Below are 19,061 nucleotides of genomic sequence, written 5' to 3' on the forward strand. Positions count from 1 at the left end.
AAAATATGGGTTTCTGTATAGAAAGATCATATATATGTATGTACATACCACTGAAAACAATTAGAAAACAACCGTTTTAAATGCCAAGAAGTAAAAACAAAGACAGTTTTTATTTTGTTTTACAAGTCACCTTCCATCCCAAGTCTTTCCTATTGAGGAAGACAACAAACATTTAAAACAGAAAACGTACCTCAGTTAGTCGATCCCTGTGTCCAGTGTAGTTCCCACCCTCTACTATCAGGTCTGTGGGGCCCTTGAGGTTCTCTAGACTTCAATTAGTGCCACCAGGCCTCTCCTTGGTACCCTGCCTATTGGTGGTTCAATTTTTAATAAAGATGATTGACAAAAAAATCCTCTCGTTCTGTAATATGCAAGAGGAATGGGGGAAAAAACCTCCTTATCGGTCTGAGAGCTGAGAGAGGTAGGCTAGAGGAGCAGTTAAAGCCAGGGCTCTAGAACCGGCTGGCTACTGGCTACTTCCACGTTTCAGCTATGCGACCTTGAGCAAATTATTCCCTTTCTCTCAGCCTCTGTTCCTTGTAGGTGGCCTTACGTCAAAGAGTTATTGTGAGAATTAAATGAAATAATGTATTTAAGTGTCATACAATAGCCAGCACCATAATTAGTTCTCAGTGAGTGTTAATTATAATTATCATCCAGGAGTAAAAAACACCAATAGCTTTGTTTGGGGAATACAGAACAGTTACTTTTAATAGTTTCATGTGTCTCTGTCTAGAAGGTAAAAGCTATAGCTTCCCTTTTCTTTATTTTTTTAATCATTCACGGTATAGTGCTATCAAAAAGTACAAGTTCAATGAATACTTATTCACCTTGACTATGAAGACCAATACTGTCTTTTTTATACCATCACTACTATTGTGATTCTGCAAAATTTCCTTCAAAGAAATGATGGTGACATGCATTAAAGCAGGTTTGTTTTTTCATTTTCCTGGTAAGTGCATAATCTTAAACAGAAGAGAGTTTATTGTGGGTAATCACATATATCTACATGGAAAGTTTAAAAAGTGAGACCCCTATGGAGGTGGCAGGCAGGTAAAAGCACAAAAACCTTTTAAGAGAATAGAGAATAGAAAAAGCATGTCTCCTTATATATGTACACTAGCCAATGGGGGAAAGTACTATTAACTACTTCCCTCTGCCAGTAATTGGAGCTATAAAAAGAGAATCATTATAGCAAGGTTAAGCCCATATATTTTTGTCTGAGGTACAAACAGTCAGAAAATTTCATAAGGTATTCTAATTTTCTGAGTACTCAGCAATCTAAGTATCAATCAACTTATAACTGATCTTCAGTTCAAACTACAACGGCTATTCTTTGCAATACTTTCTCTTCCTGGTTGGCTCAGAAAATTGGCTGAAATCTTGCTGCAAAATCTAAAGGCACCTTTTAAATTACTGAATGCAAGTCAGCAATTTTGGAGTCTGAAAAAGCTAAATTCCGTTTAAGTGATTAATTCTACCCCGATGCCAAAAGCTACTTAAAATTATTTAAAAGTTGTAACAAACTTAGGGGTTGCAATATTTATAACCACAAACTTACTAACCTTGATCTTCCACCATTATTACAACAGGTTCTATTCCCTCCTGATCAAAGTTATGCATTCCTATGGCTTGTTCTATGACCATTCCATTGAAATCTCCCAATACTATCTCTGTAGCCCTGAACTCTCTCAAGATGCAAGCCCAGATTTCCAATCCCTTCTGAACTGAATTTCCCTTAAATATTTCATGCTTGACACATCCACAAATTAACATGCTGCCTTCCCACAGCTCCCACCACAATCATCACTGGAGTCATATACCCAGCAAACGGAAAGACTACACATCTCTACCCTCTTCAAAGTTAGGGGTGACCATGGGATTTGCCACTAACAATGAAATGTTAGAGGGACATGAGGTGCATCAGTTTTGGGCAGAAGCTTTAAGGGGCCACTGTGTCATCTGCCATATTCTCTCTCCTGCCTCAACAAATGTGAAAGCATAATAAACAGAGGCCTGCAGGCCTGGGTCCCACAGTGAGAGGATGGTCACGTGGAGCAAAGCTCCAGCGAACTCGTAACATGTAGCACCAGGGAGAAATATACCTCTGCTGTTTTAAAGTACTGGCATTTTGGAATTGTTGTTATCACAGCCTAACCTAGCCTACCCTAACTAATGCACCCACCTGCAATCTGCTACCCCATCTGTGTTCTTATCTCTGATAAGAGCATTAGCACCCAAGCCAGTAACCTTATGACTACTGAATGCTTCCCTCTTTCTCATATCCTACATGCAGTCATGAGTCCTGGCAATCTAACCTTCAAAATATTTCCAACTCACCTCCTCCCCTACAGTCCCACTTAACCTGTTTTGGCTAGAGGCCATCTTTCTCCTTGATTATAACCCTATAGTTTCCAAATATTTGTCATTCTATAATTTCAACTTTTTGCTGCTGTAAATGATCTTCCAAAATGACACCAAACCATCCTTCTAGAAATGAAATCTCATTGGGCCTTTCCCATATTTAAAGCCCTTCTACATTTTCCCAAGGCTCCTATTAATGAACATTTGAGGAGCACTTTTGTAAACGGCCCCTGTGCCAGGCTCTCCAGAAACAAAGATGAGTCATTTGTCTACACACTGATCTCCAAACTGTAATGTGGTGCTACAGCTCGTTGTAGAGTGTGCTGCTCAAACGAGGATGTCGTAAATATTAAAATTTGTGACATAATTTATTCTTAAAATAAAAACTGGAGGGGATTCAAGTTTCTCGATGAAAACTTGACTCACATTCAAATTCTAACAGGAGAGAGAGAGAGAGAGAGAGAGAGAGAGAGAGAGAGAGAGAGAGACACGTAGGAAGGGATGGTGTTTATCATTAGTGGGGGGCAAGGAATTGCACAAGATTCTACATTGAGCCTCTCGGGAGACTGCTTCTGATACTAGTAGCTAACACGTTATTAGAACACATATCATTGTAACTCATTATTTGCTAATTTTTTATATTGGAGTTCATCAAAATTTGGGAACCAAGCGGATTCTATTGCAGTCTGTTCTATTATAACACCATCTGTTATTTGCATCCTGGAAGAGGGGGAAAAGGCTAGCGCCACCAGCTTACCCATAGGGTGAAAGTCAAAATTCAACATGTTACATACAGCTCTTCAAAATCTGCTTCCAACGTGCCTTTGTGGCCTCATCTCCTATCACACCCCCCTCAAGGGCCTCTGTTCAGTACATTCCTAACCTCTCCAGTATAGCATTCTCCCTCTTCAAAACCTACCCAAACTCCACTCACTCTTCAAGGGCGAGCTCTGTAGTCAGTTAACATTTTCTGTCAAACCTGACTCAAGAGCTCTTGGCAGTATCAGCCGACCTTTGGAATGAAGCCTTTGCACGCTTATTACACAATAATAGTCGTCTCAGAAGCTGCCTACCTGGCTGGCCTCTGAACTCCTTGAGCATCAGGACTACATTTGTTCACCTGTTCCTAGCACTGGGTACTGTGCTTGTAAGACAGCAGACACGAGATCCATAGTTATAAATGTGAAAACCATATTCTACAATCCCACTTATCCATCAGCCTACTGATGGATTCCAGGGTAAACTCTTTATTATTTTGAAAATCCAGAAAAGAAGGTTATACATTTATAACTTGTAATTTTTAAAAATTATCTAGCATTTTATTTAATTATAGGCTAGCAAAACTTGTGTGTATGTCTGTCTATATACATATGTGTCTGCCTGTGTGTGTGTGTGTGTGTGTGTGTGTGTGTGTGTGTGTGTGGTACTTTCCTACGGCTGCCATAATAAATTTCCACAAACTGAGTGGCTTAAAACAACAGAAATTTATTTTCTCCCAGTCCTGGAGGCCAAAAGTCCAAAATCAAAAATCCAGCTGTCAGCAGGGCGGCCCATCCTTGGAAGGCCCGAGGGGAGGGTCTAATCCCTGCCTCGTCTTCCCGCTTCTAGTGGGTTCACGTGAGCCTTGGCTTGGGGCTGGGTCATTCCAACCGTGGCCTCCTCTTCTATGTGCCTCACATCTCCCTTTGCCTTTCTCCTTCTGGACTAACACTTGTCACTGGATTTAGAGCCCCCTCAGATCACCCAGAATGATCTCATTTCAGGACTGTTAATTATATGTGCAAAGACCTCTTTTACAAATAAGGTAACAAGGTTCCCGCAATTTGGAGATGGACATACCTTTTTGGGAGCCACCATTCAACCCACTATACTGGATATATGGGTGTGTGTGTGTGTGTGCGGGGGGTAACAGTGTGCAAAAGAAGAGTCCTTAAGCAAGGCTCTATTGAACACCTACGTGTTGGCAAGGTGACACAGTCTAGAAACTGTTTTGGGTGCTGAGAAAATAATGCGAACATGAAAGACATAGTCCCTGCCCTCATGGAGGACAGAATCTACTGGGAGACACAGAAATCAAGTTATTCCTTAAAGTTGGAAAATACAGTATAAGGGAAAATTATACCATCATTGTATATAACAGGGAATGCCACCTTATCTGTTGTTAAATGTTATATGTAAGCATGATATTTTCTCACTCAGAGATGAATAGTTCAGAGAATATTTCTTGATTTTCAGTCTGGATTATCTCCCACCCTGTGTTGGGACATCCACTAAAAGTCCTCGTTTCACATGTGTGCTCTGCACTTTAAATGATCTGACTCAAAGATACTCCACGGAACTACCGCAGTTCATGTAATTTAGGGTCCTTCACTCATAACACAATCATTATTCTACAACCAAGGAAGAATAAACACAGCTGATTAAACTAGGACATGCCATTAATTATAAGAGACATCCCAATTTCAGAGATATTAAAATGTATACCTTAGAACCAGTGAAATATGTACATTCCCATTTCGAAATGCATTCTCACAACACATCACGACAAATTAAATGGCTTGTGACTAAATAATACAGCCAAATCTCAATGCTCTACAAGCAAAATTTTAATGCTGAATTGGCTTCCACCCTCAGAATATTTGTCACCTTCTTTCCATGAGGTTAATATATGTAAATATAATTTAGTCCACCCTGAAATAAAACATATACTCATATACTGGGTCTCTTCTAGGCTTGAGATAACCTGAAAAGAGAGATTGGGGAAGAACTCTGAAACTCCTGAAGGGAAGCAGGAGGGAGTAGCTGTTGGAATTATCACTTCCTTCCTTCTCCAGAACTTGGTAAAAGGTCAGAAGGTGAAGAACAGACTATGTGCACCTGTGTGTCTACTGGGGTGGAGCTTGCACATGCTTTACGGATAAGCCGGGAGATCATGAGAGCCCTGCAGCTGAGTCATTCGGACAAGATTTCTGATCCATCTGGTGGACATCTGGTGGTTCTGTGAAATGTACAATGGAAAGAGAAGACAGGATGCTGGCTCTCGAATGGCTTAGAAAGACACATCCAAAAGAGAAGTGATAAAACTTTTACACATACTCGCCTCCAGCCTCCTGAAGTTCCTCATAAAATGCAGGATTAAGATTTTGTTGAAGTTTTATGCAAAGGTCATGGCGTAGGCAAGGACTCTGAGAATAATCGACATTATGAGTTCTCTTCTCACCCTTAGTTCACCTCTATGCAGAGATGAAACTCAATGTCCGGGTTTTGACATTGAAATACAATGTTCACACTGTCCTATGTTTTTCCTAAAAAGATTTAATTTTGGGCCTTGTGTGTGAAATGAAAAAGAATCAAGGAGACAATGCCATCAACGATTTTTGGGGTGGTAAGGAAAATGTAAGAGAAATTTAAATCTTTAAAAAATGAACCAATGTGGGCCATTTGGGGATTTTTAAGCACTAGACATACACACACACACACACACACACACACACACACACACACACACACATATATTATGAATACTGTGTGAAAGTGTGCCCCTCATCCAAAAAATAATGGGGAAAATGCACTTTCAATTAAAGGAGTCTAAAATTGAATGCAACTTGCAAATGCTTCTTAAACTCTGAAAGGCTCTTACACACACACACACACACACACACACACACACACACACACACACACACAAACAGCAGCTTAGTAAAGTATCATTTTAAAACAAATCCTTCCCTGGAGAAAACTTAGTGCCAAAGCATCTGGATGATGCTTCTAGAAGGCATTTAACAACTTACTATCATTTCCCAGACTCAGAAGGACATCACTGGCTTTACAATGAATTAAAATTTTCTTTAGAAAAATAAGCCTCAGGCCTCCCACCGACATTGCGGGGGAACAAAGATTAGGGACTAGTCTAGCCACAACTTTGGGGAATAAAGAATTGTTTTCAGATTTAATTAACCATCTGTGTTCTTAGATCACAGCCCAGGGCACTCCCTGAAAGACAGGTGTGGCTGAAGTAGGTTTCTTCTACTATTAAAGAGCAAAATAAATTTGACAAAGACAGTTCAATGCAGTAGTTAAGCCTTCTTTTGAATAAATGGGCTGGCGCAATAGTCTGGAAGAAAATAAAATTTTTACATCACATGCAAAAATTAATTCCAGATGGATTAAAGACTTACATTAAAAAAAAAAAAAGTGAACCTTCCTAGAATATCTAAGAGACTACATGTATAATCTATCAGTTAGGAAGATCTTTCTCAGCCAAGAGTGAAAACACAGAAAAAAGAGAGTTGTTCATCCATGTAAAAATTAAGAGCTCTGAAATGGATAAATATAATCAAAGTCAACAGATAAGATAAATTATATATAAGGAAAAATATCTCTGTGATATACAAACAGCATCTAGCAACTGGCAAGAACAAGCCAACAATAGAAAAACCAGCAAAAAGTATGATTCCAATTTGGAGAAGAGCAAAGTGTGTAAAATCACGAATAGTCAGGAAAATGCAAATTAATGTAGCAGTTAAAAAAAAACTTTATAATACTTAATGGTGACATGGATTTGGAGAAACAGTATTCTCATATGTCAGTGATGGAAATGGACATTTTGGATAGTGTTTGGCAACATCTATTAAGTCAATTCTGCTTCTGCGAATTAGGTTTTGATTCTGGGGTAGAAGACCCACTTTTCCCTATTTTTTTCTAAAAAGATTTAATGTTGGTCTTTGCATGTGAGATTAAGAGAATCAGTAAGACAATGCTATTAAAGATGTCTTGGGGGAGAAATGAAAGACATCAGATAGAAACCACAGACTTCTTAGAAACAATGAACAAATTAATGACATCATGTACTTGGAGGTTTAGTGAAGTGTAATTCACAGGGGCCAACAACTAGAAACAAATTGAGCACCAGTCAACAGAAGAATAAGTATTTCCACATCATGAAATATTACATAGCTGCTAAAAAAGAATGAATCTGTTTTATTCCAGATGATTCAGAAAGATTGCCTTAAGTGATATAAGCAAGAGGCCAAAAAGTATGTATAGTATAAAAGTATGCATAAACAATACCATTTTCACAAAGCAATGACAGAATTATGTTTCAGTACATGTCTCTGTATGTATATCTAATGTCAATGTAGAATTATGAGTATGGAGAGAATATGAAGGATACACACTGGATTATTAAAGCGGATTGTGTGGGTATAGACAGGGTTGGGTTGGAGGAATGGGGGTTGAAATAAAGGGAGAAATTAAAACTAAAAAAGCAGTCGCTAAAATGCCTCCTTTACACAAAATTGTGAGAGAGAAGGTGAATAAAGGACACATTAGAGGACAGTCACCAAAATATGGATGGTGGTTATCTCAGAGTATTGGGACTTCAGGTTACAGTTTTAAAATATTTTTATGTATTCAAATTCTTCAAAATGAATTAACATAGTTATGTTAACCAGGGGGAAACAAAGTTTTGTTTCATTGTAACAATTTTAAAAACTGGAGAGACTATAAATGGTATTTACACTTAGTTCATATATTTCCCTCTAGTCTCTACTTATTAGATGAAACTCCTATGCTATCTATTGCACAGTGTTCAATTATATACAATCTACTCAGATTGATGTTTCCAAATGAGTCAAGAAAAAAAAAAAAAGAGAAGACTGGGGAAGGGCAAGTATTTCATAAACTACCTGATTTACTGGAAAGTTAATTTAAGGCTTCTTCTTTGGCACTAAAATATAATCTTAAAGCCATCTTGTACTTCACTTTTAGCAACTGTCACCTCAACTCTCTGATAAATACTATTTATTAGTCCTCGGGTGCCAAGTTGGCAAAGGAGTATGTATTTTATTCCCTATCAATCACAGTCTATACACACAGAGAGAATTAAACTGAGCCTTTCTTCTCTTATCACTGGTTCCCTTCTTCTCGGCCATTACATTGAAGTCAGCATTTATAGAGATATTCAACAGAAGTGAAATGACATTCAAACTATCATGTTCGCTTCTCTCCCTGTCTAAAAGTTACCTGTGAATCTCTATTGTTTATTCTCTCTCATTAGCGCTCAGATTCTAAGCATCAACAAGTATCTCAAGTTTCTGTAGTCCGTCTCGTTCAACAGAGACTAGGAACTGGTGTAGAAAACTCTAATGGCCCAAAATGTAGCACTCAAGGGTTCATTATAGATTACATGTAAAAAGAATAGTTTTATAAACTTGTCAGTTTACTCTTAGTCTTTAAATCCAAACAGTGACAAGCCCTGTTCGTCAGCTTAGTTTCCGGCAATGCACAGAATTTATTAACAATGAAGTATCTCTGGGGACCTCTCCATGATTTATATTCACATGTACAGTTGTGAATATACAACATGGTTTTACCAAGACTTTCATGAAATTATTTTATTGTGCAATGGAAGGGGGTTCTTTCTTTCAGAGGACTGGCCATAATGTAACAGTGAACATAACACTTAAATCCTATATTCAGGGTGATAAAGAAAAGTAGATTAATCACAATTATTCAATTTCAGAAACATAGGTACTACCTATTTATGAATATAAACTGAAGAAAAATAGAAAGGAAGTTTAAAAAGTGATTAAATCCACATGAAATTTGGAGATTATTTATAATTATCCTGCAGAAAACCAAGAAAAAGGACACTAGAATTTTATTTTTATTAGTGGAGTTTTGAAAAACTCTACCAAAAAATTGAACAGTGTTCAGAAAATTCACAAAAGAAATATGATAAAATTATTGATGCTCTTCTCCTAGTAATCAAAGAAATACAAATTAGAAAAGGTGCCAATTTTTAAATTGTCTAAATTAGCAAAGACTGAAAAACACCTATGATATTCAATTATGTACAAAGTGACTCATTCACTGCTAATGATACACACTTTTGTGGATACAATTTAGCAATATATAACAATCTAAAAATAATAGATTTTGAATAAGAATCCCATTTCCAGGAACCCAAAATAATGAAATGATGTAAAACAGACAAATTTAAGTACAAAGATACCCTCAAAAACATGACCCTGGAAAAACCAAATGTCTATAACAACTGGAAAACAGTCAACTCAACAATGTTTTATTGGTAATAATAGAATCCCATCCACTCATATGTTCAAAGAATATTAATAATAAAGGAAAACGCTCAAGAACTAATGTAAAATTTAAAAAGTACTGCTATATATAGTTTGGTCCCACTTTTAGATACAGTCCCTATTTGCATGTTATGCATGTTAACAATGGTTATGGAACAAGCTATATAAAAGTATGCAAGCCAAAAAAGAACGTGAGGAGTGCCTTGTAACAATGATTCCCACAATTATACAACTTTCCATGGCTTACTTAGAAAGTCCTTTCACCTCTAATAAAGGGTCTCTTAAATAGAACCACTTCAAGGGTTTAGCTCATGCGCAAAGGAGGATGAGAGGAAAGGAAGTTGGGGCAGGACGTTCATACTATCTTAGCTGAGGAAGAACCTAAACCAAGAGATGTCAAGGAGTTAAGGCCCAATACATGGCTATTTTAGTAAGTTTTGAGTAGGAAGAAAAAGTGAAGAAAAGGCATCAAAGCAAAAATCTGAGTGGCAGAGGCTGCTAGGCAGCTCCGAATAGCCAATGCTCTCTGCAGTAAGAGCCCTGGGCATTGTGCCCAATTCAAAGACTTCAGTTCCTTGCCTCCCTGCTGTATAGGAGTGTGTAAGTCCTGACCTTTGAGATGTAAGTGAAGTGAGGTGTAGAGCTGGTGGTAAGACAAATCCTTTTGCCCTTCCTGCTATCTGGGATGCAGACATGATAGCTGGAGCTCCAGCAGCCATTAAGGACCATGCGAAGAACCTGGGTCCTTGATTCTGTGGATCTGCCGTATCAGTGTTGGCCTATGCACCTCCAGATTTAAAGAAATCCCCATGTTGTATAAGCCAGTACTTTATTTTTTTTTGTCTTGTTACACACAACTAAAATTAATCTTAACTGATGTACCTGGCCATGATGAGCTTGTGATTATTTCTTCTGGTCCTCTCTACTCGGCTGCCTTCCTCTGAACTGACAAAAAGATGGGACAAAAATAAACAGGAAAAAAATAACAGCAGAATATCTGCATAAAGCTTTATGTTACTTACTTATTTTTAAGTAGGTATTCTGAACCTTCTCGAGCTCTCTCTCTCTCTTTAGACATCACTAATTAAGTTCTTTTTAACCTGGGTGTGGTGCTTGTTTGATTTTGTGGGTCGGTAGTCCAAGGTAAAAAAAAAATGGATCTTGCATTATTTTAAATGTTAACGTGAAACAGACTACAATTGAAGATCTCGGCACATAAGCTACTGATGACCAGGAATGACAATGGAATAGATGTCAGCTCTTTGATTCCAGCCATCCCTTGCTTTCCCATTGCCGCTAAAGGAAGAGGGGCAATTCAAAGTGAATAGCAATCATGGGATACAGCATCTGAACAGATGGATGCCCTGGAGTTATTCAAGTGGGCTTCCGGAGGCATTTCATTAACCTTTTTCTGAATGGATGACAGAATCCGTTCTAACCAGTGCTTCCTAATTACCTACAAGGTCACAGATATGTTTAAAAGCAGAAAAGTAAACATTTACCCTTTCCTGGTTACTTTTGATACTTGAATCTAGTTCCTTGCTTGCACGAAAATACTGTCAATGTGAACTAATTATCAAGAGCAAATTTTCATTTCCAACAACTTAAAGCCTGGTACTGAGAAAACTGTCATCTTTAAAAAAGAAAAAAAAAATCTAACCAAGGAAAATTTTCTCTACAGAATACATAACTTATCTTAAATGTTCCCAGGGATACATACATAAGCACTGCTCACAATTATACTGCCTTCTAAGCTATCGCCAGGCCTAATCATAACTTACTGTAGATGTTAAATATTAGCCTGAATAACAAATATTTTCACAATTGTAAGACTTCATATTGCATTTTAAATTCAATAATTAGGTATTTATTAAACAATCATTAAGCCATCAAAAGCCCAAGAGGTATTTAAATACTTGAAACTAGGTTTAAGAATTAGCAGAATTAATTAGACTTGCCCTATAATTATAAAGTAATTCATCCACAGAGCTGGAAACGGGCTCCGGAACACTGTCCCGTCCTTCTTGTACCACTATGTGATACTCCTGCAGTGGCATAAAAGGAAACTCATTGTCTGGGATTAAGACACTATGGTTTCAAGTCAATCTTGGGGCTATTCTAGGAAGATGACAACTGTACCAAATTAGCAGTTGTAGTTTTGTAACACTATTTAAACCAAGTGGCTTGCTTTGCTTAGAAGTAAAATCCCTGGTACCCTGAGAAGATGAGGACAATGAATAAATGGTTAGCTGACTATCCAATCAGGCCTTTTCTTTATTGTAGTAATAAAGAAGAAGTAATAAAGAGTTGACTAGTCCCAAAGACTTACGGCATTCTAGTCCACATAAGATTAAAAAGTCAATGACATAGCTACATGTCATATGTAAAGGAGGCATCTTAATTTCAGAATAAAAAACACTAGCAAGAAAGCAAAAAATCCAAAAATGAGTTGTGATTTATAGAAAAAAATTTATTTAAAATGGATGACTAATGACCCTAAGGATTATTTCATCATGATGGTCCACTAGTCTCTATTTTTCCTATTGCTAATTTTGGTACCTACCATCTCAGTTCCAATTTACATATTTAAGAATACAATGACTATCTCAATTGAAACAAAGGTGAAATTCTATTTCAGACTTGCAGAGGTCATAGATTGCTTTGGTAATATAGATATTTTGGACCTTAAAATTTTTAATACTGAGATTTGCTTATTCATTTATTAAATGCTTATCTAGTGCTTCCTACATAATAAAATATCTTAATAGTTATTGTATACTTTGTCAAATATGACACAATAGTACATAAACCAGCAATAAAAGTTATTTTTCAAGTTGAATATATTAATAATAGCTGGTGTTCTTAAGACTGATAGTCCTGCTGAAGATGAGAAAGGAGTTTATGAGTTTTCCTAGAACTGTAGCTCAGTAAATGAAAAGACAGATACCTCAGGAATCTCAAACCAAAATAAACGAGTTTACAAGCTGGTCTACTAGAACTTGCTATTTCAATAAGGCAGCCAAATGAACAAAAGAGACCAAAATACCCTCCCTTTAAATTATGATGCAGTCCCTCACAATGGTCAAACCAGTTTTCCTTTTACAGATGAGCCAAGCGTCTTAAAATTTTTACTGGCCATGTGGATACTCATTTAAGACTTTCGAAACAGTCATCTTACTTGAAAAGCAAAAGCACTGAAGGAGCTATGTCCAACTCTTGTCTTGCGGGTCTAAATGTTTATCAGTGTCCACTGTCATCTGCAAGGTCCTCTTCTATTCTTTTTTTGGGAATTTTTCGGCATGGCCAATTAGAATAGGTGATAACTAGAGGAAAGTAAAAGTATCTATCTAAAGAATTTTCAAGGGACTTTCTTCATCACCCAGTACAATGTATTAAACGTTGTACTAAGTACTTCCTCCCTGCTGACAGTTATGTAAGTATAGGTGCTCACAAAATCCTCAGGGACTCAGTAAAAGGAACAATGAGTACAGGCTAAAAATAGATTCAAGTGTCTTAGCAGCATTGGGTCAGACTCACAGGTGATTCAGAATTAAGTGAAAAGTTCCTTTCCTAACTTCTTGTTCAATCTTGGGTGAGCTAATTCACCACAATTTCTCCCTGATAAAGGCCTTACAGCACCTCTTTATGACCTGCAAATTACTAGATCAATAACCTGGACTGCTCAAAAAAGACATAAAGTCACCTACAGCATGTCCCTCAGTTTCTTTATCTATACGAGGATAATAAAATCTATTATCAGTTGACTTCTGTTGCCTAAATGATATACTGTGAAGCCCGCTCCACCCCTGGCAGTTGGTCTGCACCTCCACTGTACCGATCTTACGTGTGTATATTGTTTTGCAATGCACATGTATTTCACATATATCACTGCATTTAATTTTCATAGGTAGATACACAAGAATGTAAGCTCCATGAGGACAGGGGTTTTGTCTTGATTTTTTCAGTACTGTAATCCCAATACCTAGAACAGGGTCTGACACACAGCAGGGGCTTAATAAATATTAGCTGCCTGAACAGACAATTCAGGAACAACGCTGAGATACATGGGCAAGCATAACGTTTGTCGTTTCTTCTGCAAGAGACAACTACAAATCAAAGGGAATAAGAGAACTGACCAAGATGACCTGCTATGAAATGGCAATAGCGGTAACCGAACAGAGGTCTCTAGGCTCCAAACCCAGCATCCTTTAAACTACCATCTCTCTCACCTGGGGCGTTATGTACCCTCTTACAATATAGAATGTCAGGGGAAATGAAGATACACACAAGCATAGCACATTTTCCTGGGGCAAGATTTACACAAAGTTACTTTAGAAAAAAATTACATATATACATATATATATATATATATATATATATATATAACATTAATCATGGAGTGGATTTTGAGAACTTACATTAATTTCAAAGATAAAACATGGATCTAGAAACACCTTTGACATTTGCAGCCACTCGGAGCCTCTCTTTGATCTGAGTATCCATGTTTCCGCTCCTTCAGCCCTCCAGGTACTTAAATGGTCAAGTTAAAGTACCACAGCACAAAAAACTAGGACCAAAGTGCCCTCAGTCCCAACATAGCTGGGGCTTAGAATCAGCTCTGATTCCTCCACGCAGCTAGAAAGGAGAGATCCTTGCTGATCTATCTCAACAGCTGCCTCCAACTCCTACCATCTTCTTTTTTCGCTCTCCCTGTTAGCCCACATGCCTTGGTCTTCTTTTCCTTTCGACAAACAGGGCCAAAACCTCATCTTTCCCTGCTTCAGACTAGCATTCTTGGAAGTGAGGTACATGTCTCAAGGGGTTCACCATCGCACCAGATCCCTAACTTCCACGTGTTGTCTTGTCTAAAAATTGATCTCTGTCTGAGAGCACGACTGTGATAGAGGACTCCATCCCATGATGAATGGAAGCTGGCCTTTCACACCTCCCGTTCACAACAGCACTTCACCCACTTTACAAGTCATGCATTTGCATTACCTTCCCCAGCTCTTTCTATACTGCCAGGGGGTAAAGACCTCAGGGTGACAATCAAAGAGCACATAAAAATGCTAATGTGAAAGTTTCCAGGATTTGGGTAAAAACTCCTCTTGTAAATCAGATAATTTCCAATTCTTTGTTTGAAACAAACTGAAATATTTAAATACCAGAGCCTTTTGGTCAAAAGAAATACAAAATACTGGGTTTCAATCTACATACATTTTTGTTGTTGTTACAGAAAGACTATCAGAGTGACCGGTTAGACACTTTTAAACATAAAAATATATTGCATTGGTATAGAATTCTGTAGGCGGAAGGAAAATGGAAATATCAATTTAAGGAGAAAAAGGAAAGGTGTAAAATTTTTAACTGCTGAAGAACTTATTCATGGGTTTTAAAAAATGAATGATACTGAGAATCAAATGTAGATACTACTAGAGTTTTTTTTATTGATGTAACCATTTCATTTAAAAGGTCAATATTTATAATATGAAAAATTACATCCTTGCAATTATTTAAATTTAGGATGAAAAGTTTTAGCAATTAGCTGAAGGTACAGAGTTTTATAGAATCTTTTTGGAACAACAGGAACAGAAGAGTTGGAAGAACACTGCTCTAGATCAAACCTAGAGACTTTCCAGGTGAAATACTGAAGAAAGGACAGAATGAATTTCCCACCTACCTGTTTTCAGTGACAGTGGAGATGGAGTAGGGATTAGCATTCTCTCCACCCTCTCCTTGGTCATAAAGACATTTGCTGAACCTGGTTCTACAGCAAACAGTTTCTAAGATTGGTGATCAGTTTAAGCATCTGATCTTAACTGCACTGTTGACTGGGGTTAGACCTTGGCTGATGAGATGTATCTCACTCCTAAGGAGAAGTGCTAGAGCACTTTTCTTTGAGTTCTCCAGAAAGATTCATGAGGCAATACCCATAAAAGCTCACAAATTTTGTATTTATCTTATCATAAGATGACAAATTTCACCACTGGGGATGCATCTATCTGACTGGCATTTCATGAGTGACAGGAATAATGCAATGAATTGGAGAGTTCTTAACTGACTGTGTAGTTAATATTCTAAGTATAGCCAATGCACTGAGGCATAAACTCAGACACATCTACATACCCTAAGCCCTCAGACTCCACTTTTTCTCCTTCTTTCTCTGATTTCTTATTCTCTTCTTCCCCGTTGCCTCTTACCTCTTTTCAGCCACTCCTTTGGGAAGTAGAAAGTTGTCTACATATGATGGATGAGGCCAGCACTTAATTCGGTGTCTCCGCTGTTTTAAAAATATTGACTTTCCGGTCTTTGGGCTCTCAGAGAGACAGTGGGGCTATTTAGAGCAGATGTTAGACCTACTCTAAACCTACTCCCATTTAGTTTGAGGAGGTAGTACACTTTGAGATAAAAGGTTTGTCTTTAGCTTCGGAAAGCCAGCTGGAAATCCCACTCCACCATTTCCCAAGTATGCCATTCAATTTCTCTGAATCTCAGGGTCTCCAAGTTCTTAGGATGGGGCTGCTGAGGCTCTGAGGCAATGTACACCAAGCACATAGAAATGTGCACACACACACAGCAGGCATTCAACAATCAGCAGTTATGAAATTAGATGTTTAATGTTCTTTAATGATTACTTAAAATTAGCCAATAGTTTACTCCTGGCAAAATGTCAAGTGGTGGCATGTTTTTCAATTTCTTTCTAGTCTCTTTTAAAACAAGTGATTTGGAAAATGACTACCTTTTGTGTCTAAGTATAGGATGTGTGTGTGTAAAATGTACCTACAGCACTAAAACTGGCACAAGGACAAACAGGATGAAGACTGCACGAAACTTGAGGTTTCACATGTAGCATTTATATATATGGTGGCATGTCCTTAACATGTTCTAAAGCATTGCTGTGAAACACGTTTAAAAATAAGCATGAACTCTATGATCTACTCTTTTAAAGTCTATCCAAAGTTAACTGGTTAGCTAATACTTCCCCCCATCAAACTAGCCAAGTTTTTTGTTTGTGTTTGTTTTTAAGATATTTAATACTGTAAGACTGTGGGGACAGTGGTACACCCACAATTCTCATATGAATATAAATGAGTACCACCTACTACCTTTAGTCTCCAAATCAATTTGACAATGTGTATGTATCAAGGACTTATAAAGGAGTCACATGCTTATTCAGCAAGGCAGGAACATAGCCTAACCCAAACGAACAGATTTATGTATAAGAGTGTTCATCATATCACAACTTACAATAAAAAATGAAGCAGCTTGAGGATTACCATACAGGGCTATAACACATGGGACAGCCATCCCATTGAATATTATGCAGCTATTAAAAACAAATATGTATATATATAATATATATATATACATATTTAAATATGATGGGTTACTAGGTTACAGAAGCAAGGTTTAAAGCAGTATTTGGCTATGATGCCAAATTTGTGTGTGCCACTGTGATTCTCAAGCGGTAATAAGAGAATATTTACAATAAAGAATTGGAATTACACATAGTGATCAAAATCCATTCCACAGCTTGAAAGGACACAGTGTTAAGACTTGCTACCCACGTCCTAATTTTAAAAAGAAGTGTGGGATGAGTACACTGCTGATTCAGATCCTTTTTATGAATGGCAGGGATAGGAAAGTGGGTAACAAAGCTAAAAGTTATGTCTGCAACTGATATTCAGCCTCTTTAAACTTTCAGTTTAATGAAGTGCTTAAGTGACTTTTATACCATATGTATCAAAGCTCTGTCTAGCTAAGAAGTTTTGGTGGAGAGTGCAGAGATGAGAGGTCGGAAAAGGTGAGGACTCATAGCCTTCCAATATACACAATTCTGCACAGTGAAAGAGGAAATGAAACACTGAATACACATGAATACACACACACACACACACAGAGATTCAAATCTGCAGATATATATTTAAAGCACAAAACGCTTTCCCACCCTCACTCTAAGCAGAAATGCCTCAAAACACCACCTAGCTTTTCCTGGATTCATCTGCGCTTCATTACTAGTTTTAAAACTCCTAGTTTATTCCTAATGCCCACCACTACCACCACCTCCTAAACAAGACTAACAAGTATGCCAAGACTGTTTTCTAGCTTTCATGAACTTTCCTGCATTTATTTTTCACATCAGTATTTTGAAGGTCTAATCTAACCTCACAGATAAGAAACAGAATAAAAATGCCTTTGGACATTTATACATCTCATGTTACACACTCTTGTACTCCAGAAAAGAAGTAACCCAAGTAAGTCCTTGTGACTTGAAATGACATCTTTCTGCTCAGTGCTCTTCTGACTTGGCCTGTGTGACCAGAGCTCTATCTATCTGCCTGCCTGCCAGCCTGGGCCCAGGTGCTTTGAGCAGCCCCACAGCACAACAAGCTTCTTTCTGCAAATAGTCGGAAACCATACGAAGCCAAAATCAACTGAAGTTATTGTGAAAACACAAGAGAAGGCAAAACACACCTAAATTGCCACCTTACATGTCACAACTCTCAAACTGGAAGATGTCTGCTTGCTTGAGTACGCACATCTACTTGTTTGCAGATGTCACACTGCAGAACAAACAGCTGGGGAATGTTTGGTTAGTTTCTGGTGGTCAGTTTCAGGAAGTACCTACAAGTACTTCTTAGTTGTGAGCTCAGGTTCCAAGTCAATACAGGTTTTGGTGACTTAAATTTTTTCCAGGCTGGAATTGCGCTAAGATAATAATTAGCTTTAAGCATATCATCACTTCTGCTAAAAACATTTTCTACACACAGCCCTAAATTACTTTCAGTTCGGGTAAACAAAACAGACAAGCTGTAATAAAAGGTTTCTGAGAAATGTGATCCCTTTCATTGGTCACCAGGAGCTTTTTTTCCTCTTAAATTGGCTGCTTCTTGGGGGGAGGGGGAGAAAGCATCCAAAATACAGATGCCACTCAAAGCACATTTATTTTGTAAGAAAGTTGCCTAAGATAACTCTTCAGGGTTTCCCAGGTTGAGTAATGCTTGCAGGCGGGTGGGAGGGACAGCTTGCTCCCAAGATGACGATCTGCAGAGGTTTCCCCTATGTAGGTTTTTTTAAGGCGTCTTTTTAATTTATACTGCAAGGGCTCTGATTTCCACATCTCTAGCTGCTGCTGGAGGGAGTTGAGAGCGCCGCGCCAGGGCTGCGGCAGCCGCTCGGGCCAACTCCAGCGGCTGGGGGGCGGGCAGCCCACTCCCCGCCCGGTCCCACCCTCCCGGGCACCCGCGCCCACACTGCGGTCCGCGCCCGTCTGCCCTGCGCCGGCGGCCCGGCGGGGACTCACCGCTGTCCAGCCGCGCGATCTGGGGCAGCCGGTAAGTGCTGACCAGCAGGTCGAGCGGAACGGCCACCGAGCTCCACTTCACATCCTTGAGGCTGCAGCCCAGCGAGGGCGCCGGGTCCATCTTCCCCGCCTCCTCCTGCCCCGCGGTCCCGCCGCCGCCGCCGCTGCCGCTGCGGGCACCACCCCGCGCTTCGGCGGCCGCCGCTGCTCGCGCTCGAGGTCCGGGGCGCGCGGGAGGCGCCGGGCACTCCGGGCGCGGGGAGCCCGGGGGCTCGGCGGCCGGGAGGGAGGGG

The 19,061-nt window shown here is 38.8% G+C and overlaps 1 protein-coding gene across 2 annotated transcripts in view; it reads right to left on the reverse strand.

Annotated features, from left to right (window-relative positions):
* The window catches only part of GAREM1 (GRB2 associated regulator of MAPK1 subtype 1), a 195,018-nt gene extending 175,963 nt beyond the window's left edge, over positions 1 to 19,055 (reverse strand). For both annotated transcript variants that reach the window (XM_019652118.1, XM_019652117.1), the window contains exon 1: positions 18,769 to 19,055. In XM_019652118.1, the coding sequence (XP_019507663.1) occupies positions 18,769 to 18,889 (121 nt within the window). In that variant the 5' untranslated portion in view covers positions 18,890 to 19,055. The remainder of the gene's footprint in view (positions 1 to 18,768) is intronic.
* Positions 19,056 to 19,061: the final 6 nt, after the last annotated feature.

The sequence above is a fragment of the Hipposideros armiger genome, unplaced genomic scaffold, assembly GCF_001890085.2.
Source record: "Hipposideros armiger isolate ML-2016 unplaced genomic scaffold, ASM189008v1 scaffold_173, whole genome shotgun sequence".
Classification (NCBI taxonomy): domain Eukaryota; kingdom Metazoa; phylum Chordata; class Mammalia; order Chiroptera; family Hipposideridae; genus Hipposideros; species Hipposideros armiger.